Below are 20,513 nucleotides of genomic sequence, written 5' to 3'. Positions count from 1 at the left end.
GTGCAAATTTATTAAAAATCAAAAAATTGAGAAAGCACATGTACATAAGTATTCACAGCCTTTGCCATGAAGCTCAAAACTGAGCTCAGGTGCATCCTGTTTCCCCGATCATCCTTGAGATGTTTCTGCAGCTTCATTGGAGTCCACCTGTGGCAAATTCAGTTGACTGGACATGATTTGGAAAAGCACACACCTGTCTATAGAAGGTCCCACAGTTGACAGTTCATGTCAGAGCACAAACCAAGCATGAAGTCAAAGGAATTGTCTGTAGACCTCCGAGACAGGATTGTCTCGAGGCACAAATCTGGAGAAGGTTACAGAAATATTTCTGCTGCTTTGAAGGTCCCAATGAGCACAGTGGCCTCCATCATCCATAAGTGGAAGAAGTTCGAAACCACCAGGACTCTTCCTAGAGCTGGCCGGCCATCTAAACTGAGCGATCGCGGGAGAAGGGCCTTAGCCAGGGAGGTGACCAAGAACCCGATGGTCACTCTCTCAGAGCTCCAGAGGTCCTCTGTGGAGAGAGGAGAACCTTCCAGAAGGACAACCATCTCTGCAGCAATCCACCAATCAGGCCTGTATGGTAGAGTGGCCAGATGGAAGCCACTCCTTAGTAAAAGGCACATGGCAGCCCGCCTGGAGTTTGCCAAAAGGCACCTGAAGGACTCTCAGACCATGAGAGAGAAAATTCTCTGGTCTGATGAGACAAAGATTGAACTCTTTGGTGTGAATGCCAGGCGTCACGTTTGGAGGAAACCTGGCACCATCCCTGCAGTGAAGCATGGTGGTGGCAGCATCATGCTGTGGGGATGTTTTTCAGCGGCAGCAACTAGGAGACTAGTCAGGATAAAGGGAAAGATGACTGCAGCAATATACAGAGACATCCTGGATGAAAACCTGCTCCAGAGCACTCTTGACCTCAGACTGGGGCGAAGGTTCATCTTTCAGCAGGACAACGACCCTAAGCACACAGCCAAGATATCAAAGGAGTGGCTTCAGGACAACTCTGTGAATGTCCTTGAGTGGCCCAGCCAGAGCCCAGAGTTGAATCCGATTGAACATCTCTGGAGAGATCTTAAAATGGCTGTGCACCGACACTTCCCATCCAACCTGATGGAGCTTGAGAGGGGCTGCAAAGAGGAATGGGCCAAACTGGCCAAGGATAGGTGTGCCAAGCTTGTGGCATCATATTCAACAAGACTTGAGGCTGGAATTGCTGCCAAAGGTGCATCGACAAAGTATTGAGCAAAGGCTGTGAATACTTACGTACATGGGATTTCTCAATTTTTTTATTTTTAATAAATTTGCAAAAATCAAACTTTTTTCACGTTGTCATTATGGGATGTTGTGTGTAGAATTCTGAGGAAAAAAATCTGAATGTAATCCTTTTTGGAATAAGGCTGTAACATAACAAAATGTGAAAAAGTGATGCGCTGTGAATACTTTCTGGATGCACTGTATAGGAGAGGCAAACATGGAGCTCAGCTTCATTATTGTGTAAGAATTTTTTAACAGCGTTTCAGAGTAGGAAAGAGGGTATTTTACAAAAATTGGGATAAAAACATGGAGCTAAAAGTTGAACTTTTTTCCCCAAAACTTACCTTTTTAGAGCAGTGTTACTGGCAGTATAAGGCACACCCTCTCAGTTGCCCTAACAGCATGTGTTTAGGGAGAAAATGAATTCTCCAGGGAAAACATACACCTCATACTGCAATGAACGTCTGTTAGCTTCTCTACATTTTTTGCCGTTGTGAAGAAAAGGCTTTGGTATTGCAGTGAGGAATAATCAAAAGTTAGTTTTTATCAGCTCTATAAAAAAAATGACATATTTCCAAGTTATTTTAACACTAGCCGTCCCCCGCGGCTCCATCTGCGTATTAGTGAAACAGGACAGCGAGGAGGGCCCTGCCTGGCTCCCCACTCCTGACGTCACGCTTCCCACTCCCCTCGGCCCACAGCCTCTGTCTTGGATTAGCACAAATATATCGCTCCTGCTTGCAAACTCTGATACTTAGCGCGATGAGAGAAGTTGCAGAATCAACCGGAATGTTCAAGCAAATTCTAGAAAAAAACCTGATCTAAATCCGTTAAGTAGTTCTCTCGTCAAAAGCAGACAGACAGACAGATGTTGGATTTTAACCCAGCAGCATGATGCTGTGCATTTAGATATATTTTTTTTTTTTTTTAGCAAACTTGGAATTACAACAACATTTATTTATATAGCACATTTTCATACAAAAAAGTAGCTCAAAGTGCTTTACATAATGAAGAAAAGAAAAATAAAAGACAAAATAAGAAATTAAAATAAGACATTAGTTAACATAGAAAAAGAGTAAGGTCCGATGGCCAGGGGGGACAGAAAAAACAAAAAAAAAAACTCCAGCTGGAGAAAAAAATAAAATCTGCAGGGGTTCCAGGCCACGAGACCACCCAGTCCCCTCTGGGCATTCTACCTGACATATATGAAATAGTCCTCTTTGTATTTAGGGTTCTCATGGAAGAACTTGATGATGATGGTCATGCAGACTTCTGGTTTTTAATACATCACCGTTGGAACATCACGGTGCTTTGAGTAGGCCACCACCAAAAGGACACCGGAAAAGGAAGCAGTAGAGAGAGTAGGGGATTGTACAGATACACCATGAATAGTTATTATAATGAATTGGATATACAGAGTATCAGGATTAAATTACAGTGAAGTTATTAGAAGGCCATGTTAAAATAATGTGTTTTCAGCAGTTTTCTGAAGTGCTCCACTGTATCAGCCTGGCGAATTCCTTCTGGCAGGCTATTCCAGATTTTAGGTGCATATAACAGCAGAAGGCCACCCGCCTCACCACTTCTTTTAAGTTTTGCTCTTGGAATTCTATGGAGACACTCATTTGAGGATCTGAGGTTACGATTTGGAATATAAGATGTCAGACATTCCGATATATAAGATGGGGCGAGATTATTTAGGGCTTTATAAACCATAAGCAGAATTTTAAAGTCAATCCTGAATGACAGAGGTAACCAGTGGTAATTCTCTTAGCCCTAAAGATTGTCCAGTTGCTATTTAGTTAATGTGTAATGAACAACTGTATGAACAAACATACTATTTGGGTGTGTGTTTGACAAACTCAATCACATTATAGTACCACGCAGGGCACTAAGCTCTTGAAGTCCGCATGTTTGCTTTATTTAACTGTGTGTTCAAGATTATACAAAAAGAATCCATGCCAATTAAAATATTTCACACCCTTTATTTTTATGCATTAATATTTTCCTTTTCTCCCTTTTGCAGAGTCGAAGATATTATATACAAGATACGCAAACCGGTATCTGATATTGTGGGGCTGACCGAGTCTTTCTCACCTTATCAGAACCTGTTAAAGGCAGAGCCGGATGTTGCAAATGCAGTCTTGCAGAGAATAGAACAAAGGTAAGATGTACTGATTGTGGTTTATTTTATGGAAAGAAAAGTGCTTATTGGGTATTTTTTTTTTTATATTATTTGTGGAAATTTGCCTGATAAAGTTTATTTTATAAGCACAATAACAAAAGCCATACTATTTGTCTTTGATTTACTGTGCATATAATTGTTCAGTGACCTTCCTTTTTTGGAGTGGAGTCCTCCAATTGTTCTTAACGTATTTACTTCAGGGTTTTGTCTGACCAGGCTGTTTCCCAGCAGTGCCCCCTACTGTAACATTGACAACCTATAGAAGGAAAGTTGCCTTTCTTTGGGCTCAAGTGGTTGGAGGAAATTGATATTCATTAATTAGAGATCTTGTTCTGTGTGTTTGTATTAAGTTACATCTCATCTGCAACAAGCAGTGTAACCATTTAACTGGGAAGTAACACCTACAGTGTACTGATAATGGCCCTGCTGGATCATAAGAGCCTGAGATGTAAATCACACGTGCCTTTGTGCAGTCCTTCAACAAAGCTGTTGATAAAGTTGTTTCCACCATTAAATACCCCAGAATTTACAAAAGTTGCCATGGTCTGGTCTTTTATTAAAAAAATAAGTAACTAAATTACAACCAAAAGGAAGAGCTACAGGACGGTAGTGAGACCAGCTGTGTTATATGGGTTGGAGACGGTGGCACAGGACACAGAGCTGGAGGTGGCAGAGATAAAGATGTTAAGATTTGCATTGAGTGTGACAAGGATGGACAGGATTAGAAATGAGGACATTAGAGTGTCAGCTAAGGTTGGGCAGTTGGGAGACAAAGTCAGAGAGGCGAGATTGCGTTGGTTTGGAGAGATGCTGGGTATATTGGGAGAAGGGTGCTAAGAATAGAGCTGTCAGGTAAAGAGGAGGAGAGGAAGGCCTAAGAGGAGGTTTATGGATGTGTTGAGAGAGAACATGCAGGTGACGAGTGTAACAGAGCAAGATGACGAGGACAGGATGAGATGGAAAAAGATGATCCACTGTAGCAACCCCTAACGGGAGCAGCCAAAAGAAGAAGTGTAGATTTATGTAATGCCATAAGAAGTTAAGCAAAATAACACTTTCTATTGGCTAACTAGAAAGATTACAATATGCAGGCTTTCAAGGCAACTCAGGCCCCTTCTTCAGGCAAGAAATAATCAATTACAAACCATTTCAATTGCAAAGCAATTTCAATTGCAAACAATTACAATTGCAAACAATTACAATTACAAAGCAATTACATGATTACATCTTGCTTGAAGAAGGGGCCTGAGTTGCCTTGAAAGCCTGCATATTGTAATCCTTCTAGTTAGCCAATATAAAGGGGTCATTTTGCTTAACATCTAACTACATCCATAATGGCTAACATGGTACATCACCCCAGTACTGTAATGTCATAAGTAAGATAGATAGATAGATACAGTGGTGTGAAAAACTATTTGCCCCCTTCCTGATTTCTTATTCTTTTGCATGTTTGTCACACAAAATGTTTCTGATCATCAAACACATTTAACCATTAGTCAAATATAACACAAATAAACACAAAATGCAGTTTGTAAATGGTGGTTTTTATTATTTAGGGAGAAAAAAAAATCCAAACCTACATGGCCCTGTGTGAAAAAGTAATTGCCCCCTGAACCTAATAACTGGTTGGGCCACCCTTAGCAGCAATAACTGCAATCAAGCGTTTGCGATAACTTGCAATGAGTCTTTTACAGCGCTCTGGAGGAATTTTGGCCCACTCATCTTTGCAAAATTGTTGTAATTCAGCTTTATTTGAGGGTTTTCTACCATGAACCGCCTTTTTAAGGTCATGCCATAGCATCTCAATTGGATTCAGGTCAGGACGTTGACTAGGCCACTCCAAAGTCTTCATTTTGTTTTTCTTCAGCCATTCAGAGGTGGATTTGCTGGTGTGTTTTGGGTCATTGTCCTGTTGCAGCACCCAAGATCGCTTCAGCTTGAGTTGACGAACAGATGGACGGACATTCTCCTTCAGGATTTTTTGGTAGACAGTAGAATTCATGGTTCCATCTATCACAGCAAGCCTTCCAGGTCCTGAAGCAGCAAAACAACCCCAGACCATCACACTACCACCACCATATTTTACTGTTAGTATGATGTTCTTTTTCTGAAATGCTGTGTTCCTTTTACGCCAGATGTAACGGGACATTTGCATTCCAAAAAGTTCAACTTTTGACTCATCAGTCCACAAGGTATTTTCCCAAAAGTCTTGGCAATCATTGAGATGTTTCTTAGCAAAATTGAGACGAGCCCTAATGTTCTTTTTGCTTAACAGTGGTTTGCGTCTTGGAAATCTGCCATGCAGGCCGTTTTTGCCCAGTCTCTTTCTTATGGTGGAGTCGTGAACACTGACCTTAATTGAGGCAAGTGAGGCCTGCAGTTCTTTAGACGTTGTCCTGGGGTCTTTTGTGACCTCTCGGATGAGTCGTCTCTGCGCTCTTGGGGTAATTTTAGTCGGCCGGCCACTCCTGGGAAGGTTCACCACTGTTCCATGTTTTTGCCATTTGTGGATAATGGCTCTCACTGTGGTTCGCTGGAGTCCCAAAGCTTTAGAAATGGCTTTATAACCTTTACCAGACTGATAGATCTCAATTACTTCTGTTCTCATTTGTTCCTGAATTTCTTTGGATCTTGGCATGATGTCTAGCTTTTGAGGTGCTTTTGGTCTACTTCTCTGTGTCAGGCAGCTCCTATTTAAGTGATTTCTTGATTGAAACAGGTGTGGCAGTAATCAGGCCTGGGGGTGGCTATGGAAATTGAACTCAGGTGTGATACACCACAGTTAGGTTATTTTTTAACAAGGGGGCAATTACTTTTTCACACAGGGCCATGTAGGTTTGGATTTTTTTTCTCCCTAAATAATAAACACCATCATTTAAAAACTGCATTTTGTGTTTACTTGTGTTATATTTGACTAATGGTTAAATGTGTTTGATGATCAGAAACATTTTGTGTGACAAACATGCAAAAGAATAAGAAATCAGGAAGGGGCAAATAGTTTTTCACACCACTGTAGATCCCTCAAAGTTGTTTTTAATGTCTAGTGCAGATCAAGTGCTGTATAAACTGGACACTTGTTAAACTTACATAGAGCAGCCTTTTCATTTGTGAGTGCTCTTCTGCACTTTTGGCAAAAAAGTGATCCTGCAAGTTGTAAAAGATGATTGCTATCCTTATAATCCACTGTGTACAGAGGTGCTTACAAGGGATTTGTTTTTACAGTTTTCTGATACAGCAGACATATTTTTTTATTATTTACATGACATTTTTTATAGGGAATTCTTGGGGATTAATAAAGTTATCTATCTATCTATCTATCTATCTATCTATCTATCTATCTATCTATCTATCTATCTATCTATCTATCTATCTATCTATCTATCTATCTATCTATCTATCTATCTATCTATCTATCATATATCCATCCATCCATCCATCCATCGTCTCCCGCTTATCCGAGGTCGGGTCGCGGGGGCAGCAGCTTGAGCAGAGATGCCCAGACTTCCCTCTCCCTGGCCACTTCTTCTAGCTCTTCCAGGAGAATCCCAAGGCGTTCCCAGGCCAGTCGAGAGACATAGTCCCTCCAGCATGTACTGGGTCTTCCCCGGGGCCTCCTCCCGGTTAGACGTGCCCAGAACACCTCACTAGGGAGGCGTCCAGGAGGCATCCTGATCAGATGCCCGAGCCACCTCATCTGACTCCTCTCGATGCGGAGGAGCAGCGGCTCTACTCTGAGCCCCTCCCGGATGACTGAGCTTCTCACCCTATCTTTAAGGGAAAGCCCAGACACCCTGCGGAGGAAACTCATTTCAGCCGCTTGTATTCGCGATCTCGTTCTTTCGGTCACTGCCCATAGTTCATGACCATAGGTGAGGGTAGGAACATAGATCGACTGGTAAATTGAGAGCTTCGCCTTGCGGCTCAGCTTCTTTTTCACCACGACAGACCGATGCAGAGCCCGCATTACTGCGGATGCCGCACCGATCCGCCTGTCGATCTCACGCTCCATTCTTCCCTCACTCGTGAACAAGATCCCGAGATACTTGAACTCCTCCACTTGAGGCAGGATCTCGCTACCAACCCTGAGAGGACACTCCACCCTTTTCCGGCTGAGGACCATGGTCTCGGATTTGGAGGTGCTGATTCTCATCCCAGCCGCTTCACACTCGGCTGCGAACTGATCCAGAGAGAGCTGAAGATCACGGTCTGATGAAGCAAATAGGACAACATCATCTGCAAAAAGCAGTGACCCAATCCTGAGCCCACCAAACCGGACCCCCTCAACGCCCTGGCTGCGCCTAGAAATTCTGTCCATAAAAGTTATGAACAGAATCGGTGACAAAGGGCAGCCCTGGCGGAGTCCAACTCTCACTGGAAACGGGTTCGACTTACTGCCGGCAATGCGGACCGTGCACTGGCACCGATCGTACAGGGACCGAACAGCCCTTACCAGGGGGGCCGGTACCTCATACTCTCGGAGTACCCCCCACAGGATTCCCCGAGGGACACGGTCGAATGCCTTTTCCAAGTCCACAAAACACATGTAGACTGGTTGGGCAAACTCCCATGCACCCTCCAGGACCCTGCTAAGGGTGTAGAGCTGGTCCACTGTTCCGCGACCAGGACGAAAACCACACTGTTCCTCCTGAATCCGAGGCTCGACTATCCGACGGACCCTCCTCTCCAGGACCCCTGAATCGACTTTTCCAGGGAGGCTGAGGAGTGTGATCCCTCTGTAGTTGGAACACACCCTCCGATCCCCCTTCTTAAAGAGGGGGACTACCACCCCGGTCTGCCAATCCAGAGGCACTGTCCCTTATGTCCATGCGATGTTGCAGAGGCGTGTCAACCAAGACAGTCCTACAACATCCAGAGCCTTGAGGACCTCCGGGCGTATCTCATCCACCCCCGGGGCCCTGCCACCAAGGAGTTTTTTGACCACCTCAGTGACCTCAGTCCCAAAGATGGGGGAGCCCACCTCTGAGTCCCCAGGCTCTGCTTCCTCATTGGAAGGCATGTTAATGGGATTCAGGAGGTCTTTGAAGTACTCCCCCCACCGACCCACAACGTCCCAAGTCGAGGTCAGCAGCGCACCATCCCCACCATATACAGTGTTGACACTGCACTGCTTCCCCTTCCTGAGACGCCGGATGGTGGACCAGAATCTCCTCGAAGCCGTCCGAAAGTCGTTCTCCATGGCCTCCCCAAACTCCTCCCACGCCCGAGTTTTTGCCTCAGCAACCACCAAAGCCGCATTCCGCTTGGCCTGCCAGTACCTATCAGCTACCTCCAGGGTCCCACAGGACAAAAGGGACCGGTAGGACTCCTTCTTCAGCTTGACGGCATCCTTCACCGCCGGTGTCCACCAACGGGTTCGGGGATTGCTGCCACGACAGGCACCAACCACCTTACGGCCACAGCTCCGGTCAGCTGCCTCAACAATAGAGGCACGGAACATGGCCCATTCGGACTCAATGTCCCCCACCTCCCTCGGGATGTGGTCGAAGTTCTGCCGGAGGTGGGAGTTGAAGCTACTTCTGACAGGGGGCTCTGCCAGACGTTCCCAGCAGACCCTCACAACACGTTTGGGCCTACCATGCCTGACCGGCATCCTCCCCCACCATCGAAGCCAACTCACCACCAGGTAGTGATCAGTTGACAGCTCCGCCCCTCTCTTCACCCGAGTGTCCAAGACATGTGGCCGCAAGTCCGACGACACGACCACAAAGTCGATCATCGAACTGAGGCCTAGGGTGTCCTGGTGCCAAGTGCACATATGAACACCCCTATGCTTGAACATGGTGTTCGTTATGGACAATCCGTGACGAGCACAGAAGTCCAATAACAAAACACCACTCGGGTTCAGATCGGGGGGGCCATTCCTCCCAATCACGCCCTTCCAGGTCTCACTGTCTTTGCCCACGTGAGCATTGAAGTCTCCCAGCAGAACGAGGGAGTCCCCAGAAGGTATGCCCTCTAGCACCCCCTCCAGGGACTCCAAAAAGGGTGGGTACTCCGAACTGCTGTTTGGTGCATACGCACAAACAACAGTTAGGACCCGTCCCCCCACCTGAAGGCGAAGGGAGGCTACCCTCTCGTCTACTGGGGTAAACCCCAATGTACAGGCTCCAAGTCGGGGGGCAATAAGTATACCCACACCCGCTCGGCGCCTCTCACCGGGGGCAATTCCAGAGTGGTAGAGAGTCCAGCCCCTCTCAAGGAGATTGGTTCCAGAGTCCAAGCTGTGCGTCGAGGTGAGCCCGACTATATCTAGCCGGAACCTCTCAACTTCGCGCACTAGCTCAGGCTCCTTCCCCTTCAGAGAGGTGACATTCCACGTCCCAAGAGCCAGTTTCTGTAGCCGAGGATCGGACCGCCAAGGTCCCCGCCTTCGGCCACCACCCAACTCACACTGCACCCGACCTCCTTGGCCCCTCCCATAGGTGGTGAGCCCACGGGAAGGGGGACCCACGTTGCCTCTTCGGGCTGTGCCCGGCCGAGCCCCATGGGTGCAGGCCCGGCCACCAGGTGCTCGCCATCGAGCCCCACCTCCAGGCCTGGCTCCAGAGTGGGGCCCTGGTGACCCGCGTCCGGGCAAGGGAAAACGCCGTCCAAAATTGTTTTTCATCATAGGAGGTTTTGTTTAACCGCTCTTTGTCTCATCCCTCACCTAGGACCAGTTTGCCTTGGGTGGCCCTACCAGAGGCATAAAGCCCCGGACAACAGAGCTCCTAGGATCATTGGGACACGCAAACCCCTCCACCACGATAAGGTGGCGGTTAAAGGAGGGGTATCTATCATATAGTGCCTTTCATATCTATCTATCTATCTATCTATCTATCTATCTATCTATCTATCTATCTATCTATCTATCTATAATATAGTGCCTTTCATATCTATCTATCTATCTATCTATGTATCTATCTATCTATCTATCTATAATATAGTGCCTTTCATATCTATCTATCTATCTATCTATAATATAGTGCTTTTCATATCTATCTATCTATCTATCTATCTATCTATCTATCTATCTATCTATCTATCTATAATATAGTGCCTTTCATATCTATCTATCTATCTATCTATCTATCTATCTATCTATCTATCTATCTATCTATCTATCTATCTATCTATCCATAATATAGTGCCTTTCATATCTATCTATCTATCTATTATATAGTGCCTTTCATATCTATCTATCTATCTATCTATCTATCTATCTATCTATCTATCTATCTATCTATCTATCTATCATATAGTGCCTTTCATATCTATCTATCTATCTATCTATAATATAGTGCCTTTCATATCTATCTATCTATCTATCTATCTATCTATCTATCTATCTATCTATCTATCTATAATATAGTGCCTTTCATATCTATCTATCTATCTATCTATAATATAGTGCTTTTCATATCTATCTATCTATCTATCTATCTATCTATCTATCTATCTATCTATCTATCTATCTATCTATCTATAATATAGTGCCTTTCATATCTATCTATCTATCTATCTATCTATCTATCTATCTATCTATCTATCTATCTATCTATAATATAGTGCCTTTCATATCTATCTATCTATCTATTATATAGTGCCTTTCATATCTATCTATCTATCTATCTATCTATCTATCTATCTATCTATCTATCTATAATATAGTGCCTTTCATATCTATCTATCTATCTATCTATCTATAATATAGTGCCTTTCATATCTATCTATCTATCTATCTATCTATCTATCTATCTATCTATCTATCTATCTATTATATAGTGCCTTTCATATCTATCTATCTATTATATAGTGCCTTTCATATCTATCTATCTATCTATCTATCTATCTATCTATCTATCTATCTATCTATAATATAGTGCCTTTCATATCTATCTATCTATCTATCTATCTATCTATCTATCTATCTATCTATCTATCTATCTATCTATTATATAGTGCCTTTCATATCTATCTATCTATCTATCTATCTATCTATCTATAATATAGTGCCTTTCATATCTATCTATCTATCTATCTATCTATCTATCTATCTATCTATCTATCTATCTATCTATCTATCTATTATATAGTGCCTTTCATATCTATCTATCTATCTATCTATCTATCTATCTATCTATCTATCTATCTATCTATCTATCTATCTATCTATCTATCTAAACAGAAATAAAGGCAAGTAGCCTTTGTGCTTGTCTTGTGTGAAGCACCCGCTCACCTGTAACAACTGAAAATTAAAGCCTTTCTTTTCTTTTAATTGTGGTGTTCACAGTTTAACTTGTTCTTTCTAATTTCCCAGTGTGAGCTCAGTTACAGTACTGTACAGTATAAATGATACATTTTTTTGTTTTGGCCAAAAGGTATTCCTGTGTTTTATATTTTGTCTATGGCTCTTCTGTTAAAATCTACAGCCCACCTTTCACTTAAAGGTGAACAGTGTGGGAGACGCTCACCACACATGAACACATACTGTTTAAAAAAAGATACATTCACATCCTTTAAGAATTTTTTATGTACATTCCCAACTGGATTATTCAGTACTGTTATATAAATTAAAAAAAATGTGTTCTGCTAATAATAATGTATTGAAGAAACGAGAGCTGTGGGAAAATATTGCTCTGCAAATCCAGAAGGGCTCTCTCTGTTCAAGGCCTTGTGTTTCTGGGCCTGAGTACCACTTTAAGAAATGACACAAACGAGATCTTGGGAGCCAACTGAGTTGCGGGGGGCAGAAATGAGGCAGTTAGTAGTACCAGAAAATGTAAAAGGTGCCATGTTAGGTAGGAATATTTACCAGTTTGTGATTGCAATATTTGAAATGTTTAATCCAGTGACCCAGGGTAGCTTATAACTTAAGTTATCCACATACAGACATGGTGTCATGAAAAATGTAACTATTTCTCACAGCCTTTTATCACAACAGCCATTTTTAAAATCTGGTCAAAGATGGTAAAGTGTAACATCATCCATGCTATAGGTTGGGTAGATTACTGTTGAAACTGATAACAGCATATGGATTTCCCTAATTTGTATATTCATGTTTCCCTTCTAGATTTCTAGAGGAGATGAAGGTCTCATCACCTGAGACAGAGCTGGAAATGTGGGTGCATTACTACTGTATATTGGCTTCCAAACCAAAATAAGGACAAACAGATATATGATTTGATTGATCACATATGGCATATTTAATCAGTCAGTCGTCGTTCCACTTAGACGAGGTTCTGCTTTTTCATTTTTGCTATCGGCTGTGCGTCAAAGGTGCAGCTCCATATTGTTTTTGTAGTCTTCTGTCTTTCTTTTTTTATTCTTCAACCAGCTTTTAACATTTTTCTAACAATGAAAAAAAAGTGAAATTTAAAACCAAAAATAAAGTGCGATGTGCAGTATATTGTGCTTGCCCTGATTTTTTTTTTTTTCTTCCCCCTTACTTATTAGATTTCACATTGAAATTCCTCTGTCTGTGTATGTTGTTAAATTTATTTCGCACAGTTTACTATAAGTGACTCCCCCCACTCCCCATCCTAAAGTGACTCAATGGTCACTGAGACGGGTTTGTGCTGTGGGTCTGTCTGTCTGTCTGTCTTTGGGAATTTCCAGTTCTGTATCTGCCAGCTTGAATGTGCCTGTGAGGTGGCACCGCGGTAGTGCTGCTGCTCTGCAGTAAAGAGATTGTGGATTAGCTTGTAACAATTGACCGATACGGGACGCGATTACTACACTTCACCACCCGAGAGGGAAGTGGATGATGTTTGAAGGATATAATAGCATTAAAATATTCTGCCCTTGGCCCCTCTTCTCCTCTATATGCGTCGGTTTACAGAAATTTCGCTTTTCACATTTCGCCCCCAGCACAATTCGCCCATACATCAGAAAACCACTCCTGGCTACTTGCCAGTAAATGAAGATTGTTAAGAGTGGAAAAAATAAGCATGCCACCTGGGAGCAATTTGTCTTGAGAATCATACATCAAAAATTGTTGCACACTGCCATCGACAATAATTTCTTGATAATTTTGTGGAATTACTAAGTCTTGAACACTGTTTGTCAAAGCAGGAGCACCGTTGTGGTTTCAAACATAACGAATGGTTCATTTCAGCGAGTCTTTTCTAGGAAGCAATGCCGTGACATTGGCATGTGCCCCTGCAACAACGGATACAACAATCTGTTGTGGTCGTTCGTTTGTGGTTGTTGCGTGTTGCCGGATTTGATCAACCAATCACAATGCTTCCAGTTGTGCAGCTTGAGCTGAGTGATTCTGCTTAGTTACCACCTTTACAACTGGGCCTTCCAAACCGACTGTCCAAACACGTCCTTTGCAGATGGAACGTTTTTCACAGACCCAGATTCCATGTTGTTCATTGACTGTTTTCTTTGAAAACACCTAAATGTGGTTATCATCATCTATCAATTTTCTTTTACCTCCAATTGATGAAATGCTTTTCTGCCATAGTGAAATATTTTAAAGTTGATTTTAGGTTTAGTCCCGATGCAAAAATAACGGTTTCAGTGGCAAAGTAATACTCGACGCAGTGAGCGGTGACGCAACAGTTTTAATATTGCGCTGTCTGCGAGGTGTTGATGGTTCTTCAACACGGCCACGCACCACCATAATCGAGTGGCGAAAACCGTAAACACACGTCTTGAAACAGCCGTAGTGCTGGCAAAAAAAAAACACACGAAATCCAGTACAATCGTACAATACTATATCACATAACACGGATTAAATTTTAAGTACAATACTTATCTTTTATGGAGGCGATCACACATACTGTTTTCAATGGAACACGTTGAGCTGTGAGTCGTATAAGAAAACTTACCCAACATTGAAAATAAAAAAAGTTCACTCAGGTAGGTTTATTAAATTTTTAATTTCAATTATAGATATGTACATAGGGCGGCACAGTGGCGCAGTGGTAGCGCTGCTGCCTTGCAGTAAGGAGACGCGGGTTCGCTTCCCGGGTCCTCCCTGCGTGGAGTTTGCATGTTCTCCCCGTGTCTGCATGGGTTTCCTCCCACAGTCCAAAGACATGCTGGTTAGGTGGATTGGCGATTCTAAATTGGCCCTAGTGTGTGCTTGGTGTGTTTGTGTGTGTCCTGCGGTGGGTTGGCACCCTGCCCGGGATTGGTTCCTGCCTTGTGCCCTGTGTTGGCTGGGATTGGCTGCAGCAGACCCCCGTGACCCTGTGTTCGGATTCAGTGGGTTGGAAAATGGATGGATGGATGGATACCAGGGGCGGCACGGTGGCACAGTGGTAGCGCTGCTGCCTCGCAGTTAGGAGACCCGGGTTCGCTTCCCAGGTCCTCCCTGCGTGGAGTTTTCATGTTCTCCCCGTGTCTGCGTGGTTTTCCTCCGGGCGCTCCGGTTTCCTCCCACAGTCCAAAGACATGCTGGTTAGGTGGATTGGCGATTCTAAATTGTGCTTGGTGTGTGTGTGTCCTGCGGTGGATTGGCTCCAGCAGACCCCCGTGACTCTGTGTTTGGATTCAGCGAGTTGGAAAATGGATGGATGGATATGTACATAAATAACGGGGCAAAATGTGATGGTGAAAATTACTGGGGGTGAAATGTGTTTGAGGTGAAATGTTTTGGGTGCAAAATGTGGGGGGCAACTTATCTGGATGCCATACGTGCCCCACCCAATACTTGAAAGAAATCAGATTGAAGTTGGACTGGTTAAGTGTATTGTAATCCAACGTTAGTACATTTGCATGCCCGGTGACTGAGTGCTCATTACTGATCCCTTTTTCCCCCAGCAAAACAAGAAAGCTGTGGGAAAATATTGCTCTGCAAATCCAGAAGGGCTCTCTCTGTTCAAGGCCTTGTGTTTCTGGGCCTAATGAGTACTGCTAATTAACTTCTTTGTCTTAATTTGAACTGATTTTCTTAATTAGCACCCATACAATAATGAGACACAAAATGAGCCAACACACGACCAGCTAACCTCACACAATATCTGAGAATAAAGAAAGGTGAAGGTCTCAGTATGGGTGATCTGCTCAGGTCACCAAAACATTTTGACGGCATTATTAGAAAAAAAACAGAAAATCGACAGTTTTAGAAACAACTGCTGTGGCAAAATGAGAGCAGCAACAAGTCATGAAATTAAATAACGGGTTTAATTATCAGCAAGAACCGGCTTCTCATTAAGAGATTGAAGGCCTGACTTAACTGTTAATTCACTTCACATCTCATTTCTATTTGGATCCTATTTAACCCTATCGGCCCTGGATTTTCTGCTTTTATGGCAAAAATTATTTTGTGAGATTATTCTACTTTTGGGGTGTCTAGGAAGCTCAAAAATGAAAACAAGAAGAAAATGATCTCTATTATTATACAACAGCTGCCAAATACTTCAATCTTCTTGAGGAAATAAAATTGAAAGTGGAGGTACTTACTATGAGGTGTGCACAGTTCGGCAGCGTCCATTTTCACTTGTAATAGCAGCACACCCGGTTCTAACGGCTGGAAACATACCTATGCTTTACAAAAACGACTGCATATAGGCTGTCGAGGTTGAAAGCAGGGCTGTGGAGTCGATCGCAAAAAGAGCAAGATTAAACGTAGTCCGTGAAACGGCGAAGAATCCTGTAGTCCTCAGGCGAAAACGGCTTCCTGGCTGGCTATCCCGAAGAACTTGGACACGAGTCTGACTCGCCAACGGGAGCACCCACAGAACCTCAGGCCCATATGCCACAACTCCTGGCCTCTTCTCGGGAAGTTGCCTCACTGTTTCAACTTCGGGTGGCCACCCACAAATAGCAGACGTCCCTGAGTGAAGTCTGATCATGAAATATTCTTTAAGCGTTGATAGCCGCGCTCTTTGCCTTCTGCTTCCACCCCCTGACTCGATCCGCCATTCTCCTCAAAAAGAAAAGTTTCCCACCCTGCTTAGATTTCCCAGCAACATGATGCTGGCAGCTGGAATCCTTACCGAGCGGAGTCCTCCCAGAACTTGGTTGTCCACAATCGTGCCTGAAGAGATCTTTCTTAGACATATAATACAATAATAATAATATAGTGACGGCCAGTCCAGAAAGACAACGCCCTTGTCGTGTTATGTAGCCTTGCTGCACGCTTCCCTGGTCCTCCCTGCATGGAGAGCACTTTGAGTAGTGAGAAAAGCGCTATATAAATGTAAAGAATTATTATTATTAATGGTCATTCTGTCCATCTTTTCTGTGTTTTACTGTTAATATCATCTTTGTCAGTTTGAGTTTACTGACATAAATTGCCAAAGTCGTAATTTTAAGTTAGCAGTGTTTTCAGAGGGACCCTTTGTCTGTCTCTTCTGAAACGTCACTGTTACGTCTACAGTAAAGCTTTTGCGTTGTGTTTTCAAACTGCACTGCACTGCAAAGCCATTTGTGATCCCTACCTTTGTGAAAGGTGTTACATAAAAAAGGACTTCACTGACTGATAGGCAGGCAGCATGTTGGCACTTTGGTGAGTGCCGCTGTCTTAAATCCTAGCCTACCAGCTGTCTGTGTGGTTTTGCTCCTGATACTCCAGTTTTCTCCCATTTGAGATTGTGGATGTGCCCAGTGTGAGTAAAGCATCGCTGTATGCATGAGTGTAGCAGGCTGGCTCTACCTGGCATCTTGTAGGACCCACTGTAGTCACGTATATTGAAAAAGAATGGAATGTAGTAAACAATTCACTTCTACCTCTGGGTGGCACAGTGGTAGAGCTGCTGCCTCACCGTACGGAGGCCTGGGTTCGCTTCATGGGTCCTCCCTGCGTGGAGTTTGCACGTTCTCCCCGTGTCTGTGTGGGTTTCCTCCGGGTGCTCCGGTTTCCTCTCACAATCCAAGGTTAGGTGCATTGGCGATCCTAAATTGTCCCTTGGTGTGTGTGTGTGTGCCCTGCATTGGGCTGGCGCCCTGCCTGGGATTTGTTCCTGCCTTGTGCCCTGTGTTGGCTGGGATTGGCTCCAGCAGACCCCCGTGACCCTAGCGGGTCGGATGATGTCTGACTGACTGACTTCTACCTCTATGTTGACAGATACGTGACAAAGTGAAAAACTGCTTGATTACCAGAAATCCAAATTTGGGAAATTACATGAAGAGTTTCCACCGTTAAAGCACTAGGAAAATTTAAATGAGTGCCACATTGTTGCTGTTTTTTCAGCCATGTATTCTTCTCAAGTAAGTCAGTGGTCCGTTTTATTTACTTTGGTAGTGTATTATATTACTTCGGTCTTCATCTGTTAATGATCTGAAAGTAAACAGAAAGCAGTGTACAGTTAAAAGGGGGCCGTGAGAAAACTGAAGTCAAGTGAGATTCTTGTTAGTACTCAAGCTTTTTTTTTTTATTATAATGGCCTGCCCCATACTGTGATTGTTAACTCTAGAACTGAATGAGAAAGTGTTCTTCTGTTCAGAATGGAGCCTTGGCAGGATTAAATGATACTGATTATCTAGCAGGGGTGTCGAACTCCGGGCCTGGAGGGCCGCAGTGACTACAGGTTTTCATTCTAACCCTTTTCCTAATCAGTGAGCAGTTTTCACTGTTAATGAACTCCTTTTCCCTTCATTTTAATAGCCCTGTTTTTAAGGATTCAGTCCTCTGAATTGATTTGTTTCATCATTAAATGGCAGCCAAACAGAAATGAGGCGTGAAACGAGCCGACAGACGACCAGCTAAGCTGGGATTTCAAACTCCAACCAATTTCACTCCAAGCAGTCTCTTAATGAGAAGCTGATTCATGCTGTTAATTAAGCCCGTTATTTAATTCAATGGCTTGTTGCTGCTCTCATTCTGCCACAGCAGATATTTCCAAATTTATCGATTTTTCTGTTTTTTTTTCTAAGAACACCGTCAAAATGTTTTGGTGACCTGAGAGATCAACCTTACTGAGACCTTCACCTTTCTTTATTTTCAGATATTGTGTGATGGGCACAGGTGAGCTGGTCACGTGGTGGCTTGTTTGTCTCATTATTGTTTGGCAACTAATTAAGGGAAAAGAGACAACTAAGGGGCCTGAGTCAAGTTAATTAAAACTAAAAGAAGTTAATTAGCAGTAAAAACGGCTCACTAATGAAGAAGATGGTTAGAATGAAAACATGCAGCCACTGCGGCCCTCCAGGACCGGAGTTCGACACCTGTGATCTAAAGTGACTTAAATTCCTTTAGCTGTTTGTTTCAATATTTGTTTTTTAAATGTTAGCTGTTGCAGCTGAAGTGACTCATCCTGGGCTGTCCATCAGTTCAATCTTGCAAGTCCCAATATGCCAAATCTTTTTAATGAGGTCAGGACAGGTTTCTCTGCTTTGGAATTTCAGCACAGACAAAACGATCGACATCATCAGCAGTTAATAATTTTGTTTTTTACAAAGTAACAAAGTAAGTAGAGTTCTGCATTGGACTCCTGTCTGTAAAGTCGTGCTATTTTCCTCTCACAGTTCCAAAAGTACATGGGGTTACCAAGGTGATACCCCAGCTTTTGTCTAGGTTTTTGTACAAGGGCTAGACAGAACGTTTTTGACTCCTGGGGTAAATATAGTTTTTTAAATAAGCAGACAGATAAATATATATACGTGAACAAAGTAATCCAACACTGACTATTGGAGTATTCTTGAGATTTGTAATCAAAAATGTTATTTATTACACTTGTAGTGAGTTAAGGTGCTGCGCGCTGCCTTTAGTGTGTAGCCGTCACCACTAGGAGGCACCCTGCTTGCCAAAGCTTTAAGGCTCGTCCTGTACTCAGAAACGTGAGCGATTTCTCTGGCTCAGAGTGTTTATAGGGGTGCTGTAACCGAGGATTTGTGACTGACCAGTGGCAGCTACAACCGTGCAAATGTCCAGACTGGAAGTGGCGTTTCCCATCCACTCTGCGACAAAACACGCAGTTTTATAGAGAACACCAGCTCAAGCGGCTGAACCGCTACAGTAGGGGTATCCAACTCCGGTCCTGGAGGGCCGCAATGGCTGCAGGTTTTCATTCTAACCCTTTTTCCTAATCAGTGACCAGTTTTCACTGCTAATTAACTTCTTTTTCTATCATTTTAATATCCTTGTTTTTAAGGATTCAGTCCTCTAAATTAATTCTTTTCATTATTAACCCTTTCGGCCAGGGCTGTGGAGTCAGTAGATAAATCCTTCGACTCCAACTCCTTAGTTTCCAGTACTTCTGACTCCTCTGTATTTAATATGCTAATATATTTTCCATGTTGATTGAAGGAAGGCAACATACATGTCTGCCATTTAACCACAGAACTACTGGCTAGGAAGCTGACTCTCTACAGTATTGGCCAGTTTAAACAAAAGACAAGAACCCCTGAACACACATCAGGCCATAGCACACACCTCCACCTACATCATTACACTTGTTTACACTCAGATGAACTTGTTAAACACATTAGATCTGAAATAAAATGAAAACACTTTTTGTAATGTTCCATAATCCACATTACAATATGTGAATGTCAGGTTGTATAATAGGTCTGCTGAACTTCACACTGGTAGTAACACAGCTATGCACTGGGCTTTATTCTTACATCAGAGAATAATTCTTTTAATGATAATTCTTTACATTTATATAGCACTTTTCTCACTACTCGAAGCGCTCTCCACACAGGGTGAACCCGAGAAACGAACCCACAATCTCCTTACCGCAAAGCAGCAGCACTACCACCGCACCACCTCTGAGGTACTTACAGTAATTAGGACTACTGTTTGTGAAATGGGACATTTGAACTTGCTGTATTTTTTTTCATTACAATTTAAATTTATGAGGAGTCAGAGTCGGTGCATTTTTGCCAACTCTGACCCCGACTCCAGGTACCCAAAATTGACTCTGAATCCACAGCCCTGCTTTCGGCCTTGACAGCCTATATGCAGCCGTTTTTGTAAAGCATAGGTATGTTTGCAGCCGTTAGAACCGGGCGTGCTGCTATTACCGCAGACTGGAGAGACTGGCATACAGCTCAGCGAAACACAGAAGTGAAAATGGACGCTGCCGGACTGTGCGCACCACATAGTAAGTAGCTCCACTTTCAATTCTATTTCCTCAAGAAGATTGAAGTATTTGGCAGCTGTTGTATAATA

General features: G+C 43.3%; 1 protein-coding gene across 1 annotated transcript in view; it reads left to right on the top strand.

Moving 5' to 3' along the window:
• LOC114656405 (ubiquinone/menaquinone biosynthesis C-methyltransferase UbiE-like) overlaps positions 1–12,849 on the top strand; it is a 29,928-nt gene extending 17,079 nt beyond the window's left edge. The window contains exons 5-6 of the mRNA XM_028808031.2: positions 3,284–3,421; positions 12,516–12,849. Of these exons, the coding sequence (XP_028663864.1) occupies positions 3,284–3,421; positions 12,516–12,606 (229 nt within the window). The 3' untranslated portion in view covers positions 12,607–12,849. The remainder of the gene's footprint in view (positions 1–3,283; positions 3,422–12,515) is intronic.
• The last annotated feature ends 7,664 nt before the right edge of the window (positions 12,850–20,513 follow it).

The sequence above is a fragment of the Erpetoichthys calabaricus genome, chromosome 8 (genome assembly GCF_900747795.2).
Source record: "Erpetoichthys calabaricus chromosome 8, fErpCal1.3, whole genome shotgun sequence".
Lineage (NCBI taxonomy): Eukaryota > Metazoa > Chordata > Cladistia > Polypteriformes > Polypteridae > Erpetoichthys > Erpetoichthys calabaricus.
The sequence above is the reverse complement of the archived record's forward strand: the minus strand, read 5'-3'. Positions and strand labels throughout refer to the sequence as shown.